Source organism: Centrocercus urophasianus, unplaced genomic scaffold (genome assembly GCF_019232065.1).
Source record: "Centrocercus urophasianus isolate 14NV4802_14NV808 unplaced genomic scaffold, USGS_Curo_1.0 seq_25, whole genome shotgun sequence".
Taxonomy (NCBI): domain Eukaryota; kingdom Metazoa; phylum Chordata; class Aves; order Galliformes; family Phasianidae; genus Centrocercus; species Centrocercus urophasianus.
Genome location: NW_024884811.1, coordinates 4,261,738 through 4,283,196, shown reverse-complemented (window position 1 = coordinate 4,283,196; position 21,459 = coordinate 4,261,738). Strand labels below are relative to the sequence as shown.

Sequence of the window (21,459 nt, the reverse complement as noted above, 5' to 3'; positions counted from 1 at the left end):
TTCCAAATATAGCTAGCCTAGCATTCAGGGAGTGTGCATTTCTGCTGTTTTTTAACTTTTCAGAAATGTGAGGTGAGTGTGTTGTCGGGCTCCAGGGAGATTCTAGTTTCTGATAGACACTATTACTAGCACTGAAATTTCCTTACGTTTTCATGCTCATGAATTAGAAGAACGTTTAGTGAAAACCTGAATCATATGGAACCCAGACATGATGCAGAACACAAAAAGAAAAATTTTGAGTCAAGAACACAGATTTTAATTGAAAAGTATGATTACACTGTAAAATATTTCTTCTTAAACTTGCGATATTTGTAGCAACACATTAAAGAAGTTGAGTTCTGTCTGTTTAGCGTTATGTTCACTTCTCTGAGATGTACTTAACATTTCAAAAATGCTTAGCAAGTAACAATATTGCTCCTGTTTTTGTGAAAGGGTGTCTTTTGGAGCACTGTAGAAACACTAAGAGAAGGGAATCAGCAAAACAAACTTGCATTACATTCAGGTGAAAAGTGGAACTTGATATAAGTACTCCATCCACTGAGTAGCAATCTGAGAAATATTTAAAAAGGGATGCATTTTCACCTAGATATTCCATACAAAAGATAAGATTGGTCAGTGGATATGCCCAGTGTTTGCAATGAAACATAAGCTAAAATGCAGTTAGTATGTTAGCAAGACAGTCAGACAGGCCCCTTTTCTTGTCCACCCTCAGCAAGGCTTTCACCATCTCCCATGTCATTTCCTATCTCATCCATTCCCATGATTGTTTTTCCTCACTCATATCTTCACAGAATGATGTTGCAAAATTTGTGTGTACATCAGTTTTTGAATCCTCCTCCTCTCTTTGTGACATGTGAAATGAGGCCTGTGTAATTTTATATTCCTCTTTGATAGCTGGGAAAACAGCACTATCACATAAGGATTAAAATGTTTTATGAAACAGATAGCACCTGCGTTATGTGGTTAATTTGCATTAGCAGATCTCAGTCTAAGCTTTTCCTGTTGAATCACATATACAACTCACAATTTGTTGACGTGGAATTTTTAAAACCATAGCCTTGAGGTGATACAATACAAAACAATCTCCATTGGTCCTGCAAGTTTCGGCTTTCCATGTGAAATTTTGTAAAGTAGTTTTACTAGCTTGCTTTCTGAGTGCTTTATTATCAAGGACTTCTAACCATTTGTAGAGTGAATAAATGAATCTATTATAAATACATTATCTAGGGTTGTATGCCTTAAACGAATCCTTACACTACTGTCAAGGCTTAAGCAATTTTTTTTCCCCAATTCTAATGTGAAATCATCTCCCTCCCCTCCCTTGTTTTCTATATATTCAAATACAGTATACACATATGCATGCACATATATATATACACATACATATTTATATTTTTCACATATATATATATATATGCACACAATGTATAGAAGCAAATTACCTGGCACCCAAAGAGCCACATACTGCCCTTCATGCTTTTACATTCTGGAGATTGTTTCATAATGATCAGGATTTTTAGAATAAAGGTTTGGTGCTCGGTAGCACTGCAGGATCTAGGTCAGTGAGTTCTCTTCTTATTCTGAACAAGTGTTTCCTCTAGGAATTATGTGACAGCACTGCCCTGATTTGGCCTGCTACAGGATTGTTTCAGCTGTTCCACTTTGCACTGAGTTGACAATTTCACATTTAGGAAATTTTTAGTTATTTTTAAAGGTTTCTTCAGCATTCTTTTTTGGGTTAATAGAGATACAGAAGCCCAACTGTACCCTTACAGGCCTGGAAATTTTCAGGCTGTTTCAATAATAATAATATACCCCCATTTCCATCAATAGTAATTAATTGACATTCCATATTTTATTTTATCTAAAACAACTAATTTTATTACCTATGTGTTTTAGCAATTATTTATCATTTTTTACTGTTTCCAGCTACAATTGTCTGTGGTTTATAGTAAAGTAGTTTTTACCCTCAATTCTGGAAAAAAAAAAAAAAAAAAAAGAAACAAACAAACAAGCAAAAAAGCCAACTTTAGTTCCTGTAATGATTTCCAACTTTACTATGTATGTTGTATGAAAAACATAAAGTCATAAGCATTTAATCAACTCTTCTTTTCTGCTTCAAGCATGTAAATTCCTCAGCTTCTCTCACCAATCAACTGCCCTAATGGCTTTATAATTAGAATTAACTTAGAGTGGTAAGTATGAGAAGAACTTGTCCATAGTTTTTTTTTCCTATGTAATATCATTGTTTCTTGTCTGAGTGACTGAAGAAGTCATTATTTAAAGTTCGTTTTTGAGCAGGCTTTCTTTTGTTTCTAAAGCAATTTTCCTTTTCTTCTGCAGTTATAATCTTTTTTAAAATCTGAGTGGCAATTTTTTGATGACATTTTTCCTTAAAAAGTGTTCCATAAATAAAAAGGCTTACAGGTTGTTGTAGCTAAGAAGTATTCATCTGATTCCTATGTCAGAGCTATGTCTGCTTGATGGAAGAAGCTCAGTAAGCTTCTTTTTGTTTTGAGACTGGAATGAGCATGTTTACTAATTTACTTTTACCTGTATTAAAAGGCAGTATCTAAAGATGTAGCCAACAGGTTGATGGCTTTTAATTATGAGATTTTTCTGTTTCTTTCTTGTAATCAAATTGTTTGTACTCCCTCTTTTATTCATACCTAAACGGACATTTCCAGCCTTTGAGCTAGGTGCTTTTCAGGCCTTCCGTCTCTGCAGAAATATGTTTGACAAACTCTATTAAAAAATATTTTAATTACTCTGTAAAGACTTTGCACTGAAAGGTGAGATAAAGGGTGATGGGCACAAACTGGAACCCAGAAAATTCCCTATGAACACGAGAGAAAACTTCTTCACTTTGAGGGTGACAGAGCACTGGAATAGGCTGCCCAGAGAGACTGTGGAGTCTCCTCTGCAGATACTCAAAACCCGCCTGGATGTTTTTCTGTGCACCCTACTGTAGGGAACCTTCTTTAGCAGAGGGGTTGGAATAGGAGATCACCAGAGGTCTCTTCCAAACCCTGCGACTCTGTGATTCTGTACAGTGTATTTCCATTAATATAAATTTATAACTACTCTGAACGTCACCTATTAGTATCTTAACAGTTTCACTAAAATGTTGTGCAGATGACATCAAAATTTCTCCTCTAAGGTTTTGGACTAAACCCTTGCCTGAAAATAGTTAATAAAGAGACAAAAATAGCGACTTCAAGGTTCTTTTCACGTAGTCCTGTACTTTGCCTTGTAGAAAAGATGCGTGCTTTTCTAGTCATTTACTGCTATGTGTAAAGTTTTAGTTTTTCAGGGTGTACGAGGTGTTTTTAAGAATTGTAACCACATTAGTATGCTATTACATGTTGGTGTGAAATGAGGTCACCTGGTTGAACCCCTGCTCAAGCATTCACCTGTGCTCCTGTGGCTGACTCAGTCCTTGCCCCTGGTGGTCAATCAGAGGTTCAGGCTGTGATTCAACAGTTCCCATAAAGTAGTCAAAATAAAAATAAAGAGATACCAGAAAAGTGAAAATGAAAATAATCCAACATAAGTGATTAAAGTTGAAGGACTCTCTGCATGGTTAACTGACACATCCTTTGCATGAGAGCTGCACCAAGACAGAACTACTGAAATAATGAAAGAGTGCTTATACAAATGCATAACAAGTCAAGCCTTTAGTCTGAACCTTTACCTGTTTGGTAGAAAAGGGGAAACTCTAACGCAGATATTTTTTTCTGTGGTTAAGAAAGGCAGAGTAGGCAACAAAGTACACTGAAATGCAATGTAAAACAATGAAGTGACCCATGAGTATATAGACATTATACATTCTTTATCTGAATTTTATGGTAGAGAAAACTTTTTTTTTTCAATGCTAAATCTAAAGCAATTAAGTGAGGAAACGTGCCATATCAGTAGTCATTATGTTCTAAGTATTACTGAGTACAACTGAAAAATAGTATTACCAGAAGAGCTAATATTTTAAGAGGATAAATACATTAAGCAACGTAATGTTATGCATGAACCTTCAATTAAAACTATTTCACAAAATGTAATATTAAAGGAAAATGTTGAATACAAACAAAAGTGAAAACAACTTGTTTAAACATCAGTGACTGTTCACACTGTATACAGCTGAAGTTACAATGCCATCAGTGTAACTTGAGAACCAAAGAAACAAAGCAAATTAACGCTTTATATTTACCTTGCACATAGCAGAGGGGTTGAAACTAGATGATCATTATGGTCCTTTTCAGTTCAGGCCATTCTGTGATTATGGAAGAACAATTGTCTAACTTGAATTAAATTCCAAGAATAAAATCTATATACAATTTTATTATGTATTGAAATAATAATAAAAAAATCCCATTGCACTTGCTCTAAACAAAGAAGAATCTGGACAAAGAATATCAGTATTATTCAAAAAATAACAGTATTATCCTTACAAAAATAAGACAAGAAAAAATCTGAAGAGTGCACTAGTACAACTGTCTTTCTCCTAAGGTTCTTTAGTGGTTTTAGGGCTTTGCATGGATTAGAGATTGCTCTGATACATTCTTAATAATCAAAAGCAATATTGCAGCAGTCTGTTATTAATATCTAGCTCTTCTCTCTGATCTAGAAAAAAAGCTTGCCTTGAAAACGACGAGATTTCAATAATAGCAACGAACGTTTCTAATATCTATTTCAAATTCCTACCTTTCAGACAACACTTTTACTGTATTTGAGAGGCTTGCTGTTGCAAAGATGCCAGACTGAAGATTTAAAGGTCAGAGTCCCACGTACCCATATTCATCCAGCAGTAAAGGTTGTTCTAGTTTAAATAAAATTCTAACGTTTGTTGCTTCATTTCATCTTGTTTTGATATAACTTCTCCAGCTAAGTAGCTGTTTAAAGGAAAAGAAATATTGATATTCCTTTATATAACTTACGTGTTTAAAACAGAACAATAAAAATACAAATCAGATGGCTCCAAATATGAAATGATAAGTGAAGCAATGAAAGATGCTGCACCCAGTAGTAACTCTGAGTGGCTAAATTGAAAATTATTAAACTGAATATCTCATCACTCATTTTGACTTGTCTGTCTGTTTAAGATGGAGATGTCTTACAGGCTTACAGATTTAGCTTTAAGTAGATGACTGGTGAACAGGTAAGCATTATTTAAATAATGACACTTCAGTAGTGAATTAACTTTTTCTTGGGCAATTAAGTAATAGTCCATCACATTGCTCAGCTTACTAAATTGTTTTTTTGCTATCTTCATTATTATATATTAGTCACCCATATTAATTACTCAGGCAAACTATTCAGTGACTCCTTTCTAGGACCAGGGATAAATCCATTACACACAGCAGCTGATAGTGTTGGTGAGAAGGGAGGGGATGGTTATAACTGTACTCAGGGATATTTCATACATTCAGTGTGATGTGGAATGATAAAACTGGAGGGCCTGGCTGAGGTGAAGGCAGCTGCTGCTTGGTGAGTGGCTGATCATCAGTGGCAAAATCAGAGCAGTTGCACTGTACATCACTTGTTTTATATATATATATATGTACAATTGTTGTTATTATCATTATTATTGATGTCATTGTTATCAATTGTTTCCCTTCCTTTTCTGCTCTATTAAGCTGTCTTCATCTCAACTCATGAGTTTTCCCAATTCTCTCTCCCACATCTGAATGTTGGGGAGTGAGTGAACAGCTGCGTGGTACTGAGCTGCCTGACAGGTTAAATCACAACACTTGGTCATGGGACTAGAATGCTTTCCAACAAATTTACTTATCTTCCCTTGTTTTCATGATTCATGAAGTCTACAACAACTTGCATATTCTGGCAGGCCTTCAGACAGATGGTTGAGTAGATATGAGGAGAAATTTGCCTTACAGCTCTAAAACTTTGTCCAACTTTACATTTCTTTTTGGATGGGATTAATTTGACTAAATCTGTAATGTATCCTGCCAATTTAAGCTATTCATCTAAGAATAGTTTATAGTTAATAGCAAGATCTAGGACATGATATATCTGAGCAAGCAGCTACTTTAGAATGAAACTCTTTGGTCTACAGTAATAAATCTCATTCTTTGCATATTTATTCCATTTTAGTGTGCATAGATTCTGTTGCTTTCTCTGCTGTTTTTCCAAACAAGAAATCATAGATGATGATTGCTAGACTTTTTGTCAAACAGCCTAGAAATCTGTGGTAGCAGTGGAAATCTGAAAATCTGCTTTAATTTTAAGAATGACCCATCTCTTCAATTTTTATGCAGTTTGTATTGGTGCTAACATTTATTTCATAACCACTAAAACTAGAATTACTACTGTCTCAGAAATGGCTTTTCTTTTTAATGTTTTGTTATTTTGCGTCTCTCTGATTTGCTGCAAAACTAATGAAAATGTTTTCTTAGAAGTGCCATCGTTTGGCACACACTTCAGTGCACTGATTATCTTTCTGGAGGTAATTAACAAATTAAATAACATATTTCCAAAACCTTAGCCAGGTTGATTGAAGTCTATCTTTCATTTGGTTCCTTGCTATTCAAATAACATATGAAAATTATTTTAATATATTCTTATCAGTAAAGGCACTCATGGATTTTAATTTCTAAATTATACAGTACTTTTTGTTTTGCAGGATTTTCAACACACATAGAAAAGTGTATTTTTTCAAAGCTACTATTTGCTCACTGAAAAATTAAGCATTGTCACTACATGCATTTACAAAAGCAAATTTCTACAGTATCTGCGGTAATTTTAATTTAAATTAAAACACAAATTAAAAAAAAGAATTTGCCATGGAATCTGTAAAATGGAAATACATAATTTTTCAAGGGAAAAAATTTTCCCTACTGCTCCTTTTAGACAGCAGCCTATGTGGGATTCTGCCAAATTAGTTGTGAAAGCTCAGACAGGAGGATTAAACTTGCATTTTTAAAGTGCAACAAAATTTTACTCAAGCATAAATAATTTGGCTGTAGTGAATTGCAAAAGGGCAACATTAAACTTTGCTCTCAAAGCGACACACCTGAGAAAGTGCAGTGTTTGCAAGTCACATGGTAGCATGCAGGAGACAAACAAATTTAACTTTGTGGTGCTTGGGACATATAAGTTCTTGAAAAATACAACCATTTCTTTGATTTTTACACTTTGTGACAGTGAAGAGAACAGATGTTTGAGTAGCATGTATGGAGTCTGGATATTAAAATTTGTAGGCAAAACTTCTGAATGAGTTTTAATCTCCCAGCTGAAGCTGCTAAAGTAGTTCTGCTAGCTTATTCCACACTCTCATAGTCCTTTTTTTGTGATATTTAAATTCATGCTATTAGAAGAAGTTTCTTTTCACTTCAGATTCTTCGTCTTAAAATCCATCTAGCTACCGATATCCAAACGACATATTCAGTAATTTAGAAGAAGTTACTGGAAACTTAGCAGTACACAGAACTGTCAATGCCACTAGCATCTGGGGCTGTTGTCCTGAAATCTTCACAAGCCTCTGTGGGTACTTTTCACTTGTAATAACATCCTCATAAAAATAATCTTTCTTCATGTGAAAGCTGCAGTGCAATTAAACCTCACTGGTTCAATAGAGAAAGCATTTGGCGCTTCCCACTTGGATGTGATAAAACAAAATGAAGGATTTTTCCAGTTCTGCATCTAATGGAGTAGGCCATCCCATTATAACAATACTTGTGAACATCTCAGAGAAAAATACACAGTTCAAATAAAGATTTACATGTCCAATCCATTTTTGAGGGATTATGTCATTTATTCCACGCTGTCGACACAGACTTCTTCAAAAACATTGGAAAAACTGTAACAGTCAGCACTCGTACACCAATCCTTAGATATACATGCACAGGGAATACACAATTGCTAAATCTAGCATAAAGTAGGAGACAATCATAGAATCATAGAATAATAATTCTGGATTGAAAAGGACCACAATGATCATCTAGTTTCAACCCCCTGCTATATGCCGTGTTGCCAACCACCAGACCAGGCTGCACCAGTCACATCCAGCCTGGCCTTGAATGCCTCCCGGGATGGGGCATCCACAACCTCCTTGGGCAAGACGTGAGTAGAATTGACATGACTTCAGATTCAAATACACTGAATTTTAATAGCAGTAATAAAGTAAGTGTCAACGCAAGGAGTTGTTTGTCATTATATCTTGAAGATGTGATGTTGTAAAAGGTGGTCACCATGCAGAACAGTTTTCATTTGAAATAGGAATATTCTATACATATTCTGTGTGGTCTGTGGGGAGGACTAGATTGGAAAACATACTTTTTTTCAGGATTTAGCTTGTACAACAATCTAAATTGTATATATGGTGCTCTTTCTGCATAGTTAGGAATAGATTGTTGAACAATGGATGCCCTGACTGGAGATAATTACTCTGGAGAATAGGAAAGAAAAGAACTTAAACTGAACTAACAATAAGGAAAAAAAAAATTACAGCTCAGCTTAATTGAGGTAAGGAGTAGGTAAAAGGCCATACTAAGTCTCCATTTCATAATAAAAAGATGATCAAGAACAATACAAGTGATTACTTTAATTAAACATTTGGGTCCACATGATGCTAAAATAGCAATATATATGAGGAATTACAGTTTTATTAAGTTTTCACAGCTGTCTTCATAGTCACTGGAGAACTACTGTTACTGGTACTTCACCATTAGATTATATTTTCACTGCAAGTGTCCAATTTTAAACCACCACTTAGGTTTAAATTTCAGAAAAAAATATGAAGAATATAGCTTAAAAGAAAGATTGGAAAACATTCCTGTTTTATTAAACGTTGGTTTTATTTTTCAAACTTAGCTCTGCTCTGCAGTATATTGATAACCAGTGCCTCAAAGATGTTCTCCTGCGTTTAGCTTTTTTTTCCTGTTGCTGTTCTAAAATATTAAAAACTGGGAAGTGTATAGCATTAAATATCATATGTCTTATTCTCCATTAGGAGGTGTTGAGTTTAAAATAGTTATCACAATTCATATTCTTATTATTTTCCACTGATTCTGCAAGCTTTGTTTACCTTTCTGTCTGGTACATTTCTGCTATGGTTTAATCTGGCAGGCAGCTCAGTGCCATGCAGCAAAGCAGGGGAAAGGGAGAGAATTAGGCAAAAACAAAAGTAAAACTCACGAGTGGAGATAAAGACAGCTCAATAGAAAATGGGTTGGAATTAGAGCTAAAACAAAACAAAACAAAACAAAAGGAATAGACAAAACAAGTGATACACTACACAATGTCTTACCACCCAGCAACAAGGATGCCAGCTGAGCTCTGAACCTTGCTGAACCATGGCAGCTGGGTCCATCAGGTTGAGGAGCCAAGAAAGGAGACCAGAGCCAAATCTCTTCTGGGGTAACCGATCTGTGCTCACAGAATTTGTAACTAGGAATTTGTATTGCATAGTGCTTGCAGTCCCACTGGTTCTTATGGGCAGGATGAGGGATGACTGCAGTCTCTGCTTGAAATACATCAATTTCTGGCTGGTGAGAGAGGCAGCGCATTTTTAGTCATGCTCAGCTCCTGCTGGCTGCCCTGGTTTTGCTAAGTACATGCTCTTGGTTGAGTCTGTAGGGAAATGTAGATTAAATAATGAGCCAATACAATCTTCCTTGTGCAGGATTTGCACTTCTTTGATGTACTGTCTTTATGCCCTCAGTGGTGAGAAATGGTAGGATAGAATCAAGGATTTCTGACATTATTTTCAAGTACACTGTCTCAATGCTTCTTCACTTTCAACTGCAGCATCCTGAGCACCTGTTGAGACACAGTGGGTGGCTGAGAAGCCAATGAATGATAGGAGAAATAGCAACACGTAGTTTTGGTTTTGTTTTATTTGGTATTTCACATGTCTGAGCCTACAGTTAAAAATTATCTGTGGCAGGGATTATGTACTTAGAGCATCAAACTTAAAAGCAAAATAGAATGGATACAAATCAGAACCAAGACTCCTGTAGAAAATTAGTTCACTGGATACAGTTATCTGCCAGTTTTCAAGTGACTGATGATCACAGAATAGCTGTATATGCTGATGCTGTGAATACTGGAAGGGTCTGTCACAGGAAATTTAGGTTCATCACATAAGTGAAACAGAATAAAGGAATTTTTTCATAGCATTTTAGAAAATTAATGGCAAGTAACTACTTAAAATTTCAGACTCCTTTGAAGTAAAGACTGTCTCCGCAAAATGACTTTCTAACTGACCTGGAGATATGAAAAAATGTGACACCTGTCACTGACTGCAATTCCTCCAAAAGCTTTCTGGGCCACAGCATGTGGCAAAATAATTTCTTCCATGAAAATTCCTATTTGTGCAAGAAATCCTCATGTAAGTAGCTATATTAAAGTTAATGGGTGAACTAATGAACTATGTGCAAAGCCAGGTCTCAGTATTTATCACCTCAAATTCCTTGCCAGATGCTCCTGAGACTGTAGAAATAAAAAAAAAATGTTTTTTTTACATTGGATATTGTGAGTCTATATAACATCTATGAAGCAGTATATGTATGTTTATTACTGCCCTTTGAAAAAACTCATGTAACTCTTGGAAAAATTACAGATAATATTTTAATTGATACAGAACATAATAATGTGACTTAGGTTTGTATGTAAAATAATCCTCAAATTTGCATTAATAAAAATATCATTCATATTCTCCTTTGAAAGTGTTCAATTGATAATTCTTCTGTTGTGTAGCTGTTCATCAGTGAATGTTAGGGGGGACCCCGGGACTCCTATGAAAAATGGCTGTTGGTAATGTCTCGCATTTTCTCCATTATGTGTACAAATGGAAAAACTCCTAAGAAGTTAAAAATCCAAACACTGTAGTAGATTTATGTATTTCTTCCCTGTGACTTCTCATTTCTCAATGGAAAACAAAGAAAAAAGCTGAACACGTAAACAATAAACTAAGTAGAACTTAACAAGATCTGAGGGCATGACAGACCACCTTCTGTACTGTTGATCACTAACGGTTTAACTTGCAGAGTGCAAGAAGTAACTAACAAAACTCATACAGAGAATTACTAGATTCAGCATAGGCTGAATAAATGTCATTGGTGCGTATCAACAAAATTAACGATGCTGTTTGTAGTCTGGCCTCATAAGTGCATACAAAGATCTATCTTTTTGTCTAGAGCACAATATTCTCACAACTCTTCATCCCCTGGGCAAGTTATCCACTATAGTCCATTGTAAATTCACTCATGGCTGTCTCCTTTCTCCACGTTACATCTTTACAGTTACTACGACTTTTTGTAAATATATTTCTAAATATAACACAGATAAAGAAAGAAGTAACTGGTCATTATTGCTTACCTTGAACATAAAAGCAAGTTAAATAATATTTAGTACCTGCAGAAAGTTTCCTGTGAAAACAACTACCTCTTGTGCCCATAGCTGGAACTACCACTGAAAAGGCTAATTTTCATTTACTGTTCTAGAATAAACTATATAAATATATATATGTGTGTGTGTGTTATTTCAACACCGACAAATGCTAATAATATTTTTCTTTATACCACAAAGCAAATACTTACCTGTGAATCGTCCTTTTCCACGTACAGATTTATGAACACCAGCATAGAGCAAGTGAGGGAAAGGCCAGGTCTCCTGGGGATCAGCTAGGGCCCTCCCGCTGTCCCAGCAGCCGGGAGCGTTGGGCAGTCCCAGCCCCGGTACTGCACCGTGGGGCTGCGGGCAAGACAAGGCCAGGACACAAGTCTGCTTACACAGAGAAGTTTTAACACCACTTTTATATAATGCAGCTATGTTAAGTCAATTTTGAAACTAAGTTTAATTCATTAATCTGAAAGGAATTTTAAGTGACAAAAAAATAAGGATCTGATAAGTATAAAGTTTTATTTGTGGTCTGGAGACTTTGAATTTACTTAATGTAGGTAGAATAGAACAAACAATATCAAATCCTTTAGAGAACAGATTTGATGTTTTTCATCTATGTATTCCGCAGATAATTGATTTTTTTTCTGTTATGTGTTCTTTCAACTCTTTTTCTAAAGCCACATTTTCTAGGTAATTTCCATTTTGTCTTCCCATTTCCTGTTCCATGCAAATTTTACACTACTTCTCCTTGTATTGCTCTAGAGATTCTAGTATTTTACTTCCGTGTTACTGTCTCAAAAGCAAAACTACAGTGGGTCAGAATGAAAGGTTATCTCCTGGTCCCCAGACTCCAATGGAAAGCAGTAGAAGACAGTAATACAGATTCATTTGAGAACTCCCTTAGACCTCCTTAATTTTTAGCATGATTTTTTTTCATCTCTGTGATAGGAGAAGTTGAGTAAAAGTGTATGGTGAAATTAAGAACCATAATTATGAATGCTTAAAGCATCAGAGAAGAAATGAAGAAGTGTTGTCTTCTGGCAAACTGAGCTATTAAGTTCCTAGGTAACTTACAGTTCAAACTTGTTGCTTCAGGAAGCCTGAAAATTCTCCTCCATTTAAAAGTGTCTTGCTGGTGTACTCTGTTCTAGTGTTTACAATTGCTTATCCTTTAAAATGAGCATGCCTGAATTTAGACACTTTAATTCATTAGCAAGTTCTTAGATGGAAATAGCCTGATTCTAGATTCTAGAGGTACTAATTCTGCTTAAATTCTTTTCTGCTGAAAAAAATGTAAGTAGATCTTGTATGAAAATCAACATCTTAGGGAACTAGACTGGTAAAATGCAGGTATGAGAAGAAAGCCACTAGCCATAACAAGAAGATAGGGTGAATAGGTGTCTGAGGATGTATGACTACTGAAAGCCACCTCAAAGGGCCCCAGACTTGGGGCTTGTGAATGGTGCTGAAGGAAATTGCTATGTGATCCTTGTCTCTGTTTTCAAGGAATAGGACAGTGTTCAAAACTACAACACAAATATTTTTTCAGGGCAGAAAGAATGCTATTTGGTTTCACAGCTGAAGCCTTTGGTGCTTTCATCTTCCTGCTTCCCCACCCACACATGTAGGTGAACATGTGCATGTGTGGAATAGTGCCGTCCAGTGTTCTATATTATCTTCTGCAAAGCCCAGTGCTCAAAGCTTTGCTGACGAGAAGCAGATGTAGACCACCCTGGCCGTTGTGTAGGTGTAGTATTCCCTGTTATCCCAGCTGCATTCTTCTTCCCTCTCCCATCCACCCAGTGTCCGGACTACTGTGCCAGGTTCATCGTCGTCGCATGTTCAGTTCTAAATTTTTCAGGGTAGATAACACTCCTTTTATGCTGCTCCTTTTGTTCAACACTGGCCATTAATTTGACTTTCATTATCCCATCATTTTCTTCTTATAAAAATATGCATAAAATGCCTTGACTATTGGGTCACAACTCAAACCAGTAACAAACAGCTATTTTTCCCTGATGAAGAACCATTAAAGGAGGAAGTAAAAATCCAGTGTCTTCCTTCACTAGCTTTTCAAGAACCAGTCACTAATGATAAAAATAAGGAAGCAATGCAGACATCAAAGGACACAGAAGTAAAATTTTCTGGTGAGAATGGTATCAGAAGGTTTACGTGACATACTGTCAAATCTTTACACACTCTATTTTGTTTTGAAAGGAAATGTATTTAGGACCTCTGGTAGTTGCTAGCTGCTTGGCTGATATTCTTTTGAGTAACGGTCTTATCTCCACATATAGTAACTAATTTCCAGTTAAGTTTTGTAATTAAAGCCATTTTTTTTTTTCTTTTGAGTTCAGTTGTGGAACAAAGAGATATAAAAGGTGAAATAGGATTTTTCTCTTCAACACAATCATCTTCTAGTTTCATCTGAAGACTTTCTATTAAATTATATTGGCTGTTTTGATTCTACTGAAAGACTGAATTCTTCTGTGGAGTACTGTACTTCATAACTATGCATCACTGAAGTGTTTCAATTGAAGAACTGTATAACCAGCAAGATGTGAGCTGGTATTCCTGAGAGCAGAACAGATAGATCATCCTTGCTATGACATCTCCAGCACATTTTGAAGATAGCAGAGCTATAAACATTTACCATTTTTTAAGACTTATCATGGTGGTCCGTTAGGAGTGAATAGACACTTTCTTTCCCTTCAAAGGCAGTGTGGCAAATGAGAACTAAGAGGAATATGTAGAACTGAAAACAAAGGATGTTTCTGTTTTTCTATGAAATAAAACAAGAAGCTGCTCTCATGTTTCAGATTTTAAGAGCATGTGATGTGTAGCCTAATTTGCCCTATATATGGCATTCTTCAACTACAGATATGGTAGAATGGTATGTTTCTGTTTCTTAAAAGAAGAAACTGAGAAGAAGAAATGTAGTATGAGTTTAATTTCTGTTCTACTGGACTTCAAGTCTTTGGTGAAATGTGAATCATACTATTAGATGATACATGTAGGTTGCTCTGCATGTAATGTCTCCTATTTATTTCCATGGAAACTACAACAGAGCACAATACACTGTTACAAAGAGCACAGTAACACTGCTTGGTAGAATCAGTTCTCAACTACAGAACACTCTTTCAATGCAAGTTTGCTTCATCCCTCTACGTCAGATGCCATTTTGTCAGAATGCCCCTCTGCTGCCATCTGTCACATGGCAACAAAATGTAATGGGATACTGGTGGGAAGGTTCAACTTCTACTGCCATAGCACCAACATTGTAAAATAGGCATTAATTTTGGAGCAATCTTCGTATATGCTAAATCTTTTCATTACTTGTGCTGAAAATCCTAGTTACGGAATGTGGACTGTTGGTGCTCCACAAAGTACTTTTGTGCAGTTTCTACAAAGTTGGCTCTTCACTTTTCAGCTGCTGAAATGTATTATAAGTCAGCAAGATATCCACACAAGTACATAGCTGCAATAGTAATAGTGAATTGAAAAGTATCTCACAAGAACAGTTGCACCTGCAAATCTCCAATCTAGCACAAAATACTTAAATTTAAATTTGTCTAGTGCCAGAATCCTGTGGAGGAGATGCAGAACAAGGAGATTATATGATGTTTATCTGTAATAAACCTTTGGCTCAGGAAATTACTGAGCCAGAGATGTTATCTTTACATGTAATAACCTTTTCTTCTTTGAATTTGTCTTGTTGTTTTTGACTAATGAAAACTATTGGCATCAGCAACATCCATGGCAACTATTAAAATCCCTGCTTTAGTTGTGAACCCTTATTTCATTCCAAGATAAGAGAGATTGTTCAGCAGGAAGAAAAGTTTCCATGGCCTTTGAAGTTACAGGTTATGAGAGATCACTGTGACTGCAGAGGGAATTTGTGACCAAAAAAAAAAAAAAAAAAAGGCTGCTTTTATTTACTTGTCTGCAACTACATTTTGTGTATTCAGTGTTATTTCCAAGATAAATCTTTCAACTTCCTCATTCCTGATCTGCCAGGAAAATAATTTATGGCCTTTTCACCGCTTTCATATACAAGTGCACTTGAGTGTAGCGATTGCTTAGAGATCTGATTCTCAGCCAGCTCATTATGTTCTTTCTAGAAACCATTTAGAAATTATCATATCTTAAAAAATAAAAAAATAAAAAATCCAGTAGGATATGTAATATAAGTGTTTCACCCTAAGGAAAATATGAGGAGTAATCACTTCTTGGCATCATACCTTTCTTTTCCCTCTTTGTTACTCCTCCAGCAAAAGACTCTCCTACAGTTTTTTCCCGCAAATTTTATTACACACTGTGTCAGAATTTTATCTTCTATAATTGCTTCCATCTGAAAGAGTCATGGTGTTTTTCTGAGCATTTATTTCTTATTTTCTCTTTCTTCTTACTAAGAAAAAGAAATTTTGCTGTTCCTCTATTATTTAAGGGTAGGTTTTATATTTTAATTTACATTATAAATCAGATTCTATAACATCATTGTGGATCTGATTAGTTTGTGTCCTCAAATTGCACCAAAATGCTTGAAAAGAAGTCATATCTCCTTGGATGAGGAAATTTTTGTTGTAGGTTGTGTTTACTCACCTATATTGGGACAGGATGCATGCTAACAGCTGCAGAAGTAAGAAGGCAGTGTGTTCGAAGGACAGCGTGCTCCAGCTGTTCAGAAAATTGAAAGTATTTGAATGCTATGCTCGTACAACTTATATAATGTCTGTTCCTATACTGCTGTAATCTATACCAGGACTGATGCATAGTTCGCTCTATGACAGAGAAGTTGCAGAATATTTACATCTTGCCTTCTTTTGCTTGTGAGCAAGGGGCTCATAAGTGTCTTTTTTACTTTTTTTTCTTTTTGTTGTTGTCTGTGTTGCAACTGGTGTTCACTCAGTGGAAAACTGAATTACTAACTCACAACCTGAATAAAAGCGGTTTAGGTCAGATTATATTTCTCTATGTTGAGTGGAAGATTGGGACACACTCCAAGAAGTCTATATTATCCTGCCATTTCTTCTATGTATATTTGGCACTTTATTTCTGTGAAACAATTCACTTGCAGCACACTGGAAAGCAGAAACAAACATGTATGTGTGTTAGCTATTCTAGTGCAGTTTGAAAGTAAAACATAGAGGATGTCTAAGTACATAGGAATGTGAAGGATGAAGTCCTCTGTAAGTACAGCTTGATTTTCTTTTAAAAAGTCAGGATTCATTAAGAACTGTCGTATCATGGATTTACAAAGGCACCTAGCTCAATAGCTTTTCTAGGTTACAGCTAGTAGAGAGTACAATAAAGAGAGATAATCATAAACACATTGACTATGTGCATGTATCTTAAAGACTTTATTTCAAACTAGCTCAAAAAAACTTCAAAACAATTTTGCTATCTTAAGAATTTTAACTAATAAACTGTAAAGTACTAATAAAAGCAAGAAAACCTGTGCTTTAATCTTTCAACAAAGGCAAAACCCTAATGGAGTTTGAAGCTAACCTCAACCTAATAGGTATATCCAGCCAGATATGTTACTATGTAAGTTGTTTATACAGGCAAAAGTTTTTAGGGTATATTTGAACTCCATTACTTAAAGCAATAAAATACATTTTCTTCTAACTTAGCTAGACTTCTGTGTTTTTGCAGATCAGAAAATCAGAAGATAAGTTGAAAAAACTATGCTTAAATTTGAAGAATTATTATCTTCTTCCAATGTTTTCTCTTTCACTCTCAACATCTGTGCTGTTTGTTTTCTGCTTTGCTTGTTTATCGTTTAATCAAAATCTTTGTAAGCATTGGAAGGAACATTAATTAATGAAGCCAGATGACAAATTGTGTAAGTTTATAGTTCATAGAAAAACAATAGGAACAGAAGAGAATTTGGGGTCTGCTGGTTTCAAGAATGCATTTTTAGTAGCTCCGGTATATTATATGGTAGCCATAAAGAATGAATACTTCTAAAAGACCACTTGTTTGCTTTTCTTACATTCTCAAGACTATATTCAATTGGAGTAAGGCTAATCAAAGATTTTTTCAGAACTACTAGCTCTGTCTCTTGTGTAAGAGTTTTTCTGGACTACTACTGTGGAATACTAGCAGCTGAGTTTGGGTCACAGGCAGAAAATGCACTGCAATGACCCCTTATATTCCTAGTGAGGGAATGAGTTTCTGTTGTTCAATTTTAAACTAACTGACTATACATCAGATTTCAAAGTAATTACAGAATGAAAAATACTAATATTCAGAAGTTTGTATCATATCATAATTTACCTTTGGTAGCTGAAACTACTACTAAAGTTACTACTAAGTTACTAAAATGTAACTTAAAGTCAAAATTATGTAGGATCTGCAACATTTGTGTAGGATCTGCAACACCAGCACATTTTAATTGTACCTGAAACTATCAGCAATATAGAAAATACAAGAAAAATATTTAACATTGCAGAGTTTGTGTTACAGAGAGCTTGAATTCCATTAAAATAAGCTTCTGTACTAATGCGTCTACTGAATTTGTTATTATAACAAGTAACATAATAATAACATGATCCACCAGAGGGCACCAAGTAAACATATGGCAACCCAGCTTAGCTGGAAAAAAAAGAAGAGATATGATTCACTCCAAAACACACTGTAAAATACCTTTGCTCATTGTGGCTGAGTTGGACTAGATGATCTTTTGGGTTTGGTTACAACTCTGAAGATTCTGTGATTCCATCATCCTTGAGGGTACCTTCCAACTCAGGATATTCAATGAGCCTTTGATTACTGCCTATGATGTTTCTTGTGGTGTGGAAAAACCTGAAATATAGAATTCTGTAATCAGTGAATGCAAATGCATTTAGATTCAGTGATACTCTAATCCAGAAATTTTGAAATAATCTTGTATGAGTATAAATTCAGTGTGCGAACACATCACTCCTGCAAGATTTTTCTGAGAAGATAATGCAACCTGGGGAAAGGCTATTCAATGAATGAGTATGGTGTATTTTCAAACAAAAAGAAGATAGCAAGAACTGAGGGCAAGAACTTGTACTAAGCCCTCCTCATACGACTTTCTTAAGGTACTTAATAAATGTTCATACGGTATCTGCTTTCTGTTGTCAGTTTCAAGGCCCTGCTGAGCTGTGCGTCACTGTTACTGTCTGTTTTTCTTTTCCTAACACAGTTACGTGATCATCCTCCTCTGGAGCCCATTTGTTTGCCTTCTCACTTGTTCATATTCCCACAAGCTTATCTGGAGCAATCTACAAGCCTACTGTTCTTGTTTTCTTTTTTTCCGCTAATCCTTCCTCTAAGATTACTTTTCAAATGCTATGTGTTGTAATAAGAGAAGAATTAGCTGATTGTACTTAAGGTGTTTTATACAGCAAAAAATGCATGTATTTTACAGCTTTACAAAGAAGCAAAGCAGTTTGAAACTTCTCTCTTCAGAAAACAGGCAGACAATCTCAAAATAAACTGGAACAGATCTACCACGGAACTGTGGACTTGGCCACTTCGAACAGTGTATATGCCTTACACAGAAATAAAAGATGTAAGCCAGGAGCCCTTATACGCAGATACAAAACCACTTACAAGACTGAAGTTCAAGTACTCTCATTACATTTTAAAATCAATGCAGGGTTTGAAAAACCTGATCTCAAAAGACTGCTGGTACGAGTTCTCAGATCTCTCTGTAGATCATAGCGGTAGTTCAAACTTTTAGGGGAGGAACAACTGTCCATTTTTATCTGATTTTCTCAGAATTCTCCCACAGCCTATTCTTTTTATTATTTATTTATTTATTTATTTATTAATCTTTTGAAAATCAGGACCTAGGATTCCGCCTGACTTTGTAAGAGGTGTCTCCCTCAAGTCATGTTACTGGAGAAGTATTGATAGGCACTTTGAGTGTTTGCAGTACTTATAATGAGATATTCTTATCTGTAAGGAAAGAAAATTAGAACTAGCTCCTGTGAGAGATTGAAAGGGGCAGGAGGAAAACAGGCAAATTTCAAGAAACATCAGCTAAAATGGTAGCAATACAAATATTCGCTTTGTGATTGGGAGCCAGCAGGGACCCCAAAAGTAATAAACACAACAATTAATATATTGGTAAATTGATAACTGATGTCCTCAAGTTTATTTGCCTGTCAATGACCGGTTTTCTATCAGAAATGTATACACAAGATGGTGAAAGATAGGAAATTCAAGTATCTGCTTCAGAAAATATTATGACAAACCATTTATTTTTCCCCTCTGCAAGATAAAAAGTATTGATTGTGAACTGTAACCTTTTGGAAATGAGTTCAGTTCTCAGGATGAAAAGGTTGGACTCCAGTAATGTAAGTTATGTCAGTAGACAGATAGACAGAAGGGCATTTTAATGAGCACAGATTATTTCTGAAACAGCGCTGGGGAAAGGAGAAGGAAATAGGATTGTAATATATATACTTTGTGGCCACTTGCATGCAAATTGCTGAATCTAAGCTGCATCGCTGTTCTGGGCATGGTGAGTGTCGTTAACACTGTAAATGGCACCTATCATTGTCAAACTGTCAGGTCCTGAGCTGTTTCCTTTTCACTTTTGCCATGCCCTTTGTCTTGCACTCGGCTTTTAAGTAACTTCTTGAACATTCAGCAACCTGGGAGCAGACCCGCAGCAAAGTCAGTGTGTGGTGGTGTCAAGAACCAGCAAACGGTAAATTGAGAACAGAACCATGGAATCGCGTGACTTGGAAAGGACCCTTAAAGGCAGTCTAGTCCGTGTCCCCTGCAGCGAACAGGACCACGTATAGCTAGACCAGGCCACTCAGAGCCTGTCCAGCCTGACCCTGAGTGTCTTCAGGGATGGGACACCCACCAACTCTGGGCAATCTGCTCCAGTGCCCCACCAATCTCCCTGGAGAAAACTTCTCAAATGTTCACCCTTAATCTCCCTTCTTAATTTGAAAACATTTCCCTCCTTCCATCACCACAGACCCTGCTAAGGAGTCTGTCCCCTTCTTTCTGACAGCCCCCCTTTCGATGCTGACAGGCTACTCTCAGTTCTCCCCACGGCCTTCTCCCCTCCAGGCTGAACAGCCCCAGCTCTCAGCCCGTCCTCATAGGAGTGGGGTTCCATCTGCTGGGCCATTTCTGTGGCCCTTCTCCGGACGCACTCCTTCGGGCCCACATCTCTCCTGTACCGAGGTCTCCACATCTGGACTCCTCAGCGGTAAGAATTACCAGAAGCAAAACAGAACAGAACTAGCGTTGCACGTACACGCAGAAAACGGCGGTGCCGGACGAACGCCAGCGGGCTGGGAAGCAGCCCGCTCAAGAACTGCGCTCCGACACTTCATAACTTTTTTTCCACTCCAGGGCACAAGAGGCACAAGAGGCACGGTAGGCCCAGCCCCGGCCCGGCTGCTGCTCTGAGCGGCGTTGCCCGCCACTGTTCCCCGCCCGGACGAGACCCGGACGGCGCAACGCTCCGCCACCGCCCTCTTCTCCCATCGCCCGGGCAGCGCTCCGGGGGAGAGAGGGGGCGGAGCGGGGCGGAGCGGGGCGGGGCCAGCACCGAGCCACCCGCACGGCCCCGCCCCCGTCACGTGATCCTGCACCCGCCGCTTCCGGGAGGAGGGCGTGGGAGTGCCGCGCCGGTAAGTTTGTCGGAGCGGCGGTATGTCCGGCAACGGGATCGGCTACGGCGAGCAGGGCGGGGAGGCGGCGCCCGAACTGGCGCAGGAGGCGGCGCCCACCACGGCCCCTTCGATACCCGCGGCCTTCGGGCTCTTCAGCAGCGACACCAAGAAGTAAGGGGCCGGGCCAGGCGGGGGGAGCGCGGCGGAGCATGACCATCTGCGTGGCCGTGGGCGGGGCGGGGCGGCGGGAGCCGCGGGACGGCGCTTCGTGGCGCCGGGTGCCTCGTGCCGCGCTTCCGGGCCTCCGCAGCCGACCCCCTGTAAAACTGCGCTGTGCTTGTGCGGCTCCGTGTGATTGATGTCTGGAAGGGAAAAATGTACAGTCCTTCATCGTTTTCAGTAACCAGTTGTGATCACACTAAGTTTCGTTCTGCCTTAAAGCGTTTTTTTTTTTTTTTTTTTTTTTTTTTTTTTTTTTTTAAAAAAAGAT

At 37.3% G+C, this 21,459-nt stretch overlaps 1 protein-coding gene across 2 annotated transcripts in view; it reads left to right on the top strand.

The window, feature by feature from the left end:
* Positions 1–20,989: 20,989 nt before the first annotated feature.
* AP3B1 (adaptor related protein complex 3 subunit beta 1) overlaps positions 20,990–21,459 on the top strand; it is a 159,899-nt gene continuing 159,429 nt past the window's right edge. For both annotated transcript variants that reach the window (XM_042825768.1, XM_042825767.1), the window contains exon 1: positions 20,990–21,140. In XM_042825768.1, coding sequence (XP_042681702.1) covers positions 21,010–21,140 — 131 coding nt within the window. In that variant the 5' untranslated portion in view covers positions 20,990–21,009. The remainder of the gene's footprint in view (positions 21,141–21,459) is intronic.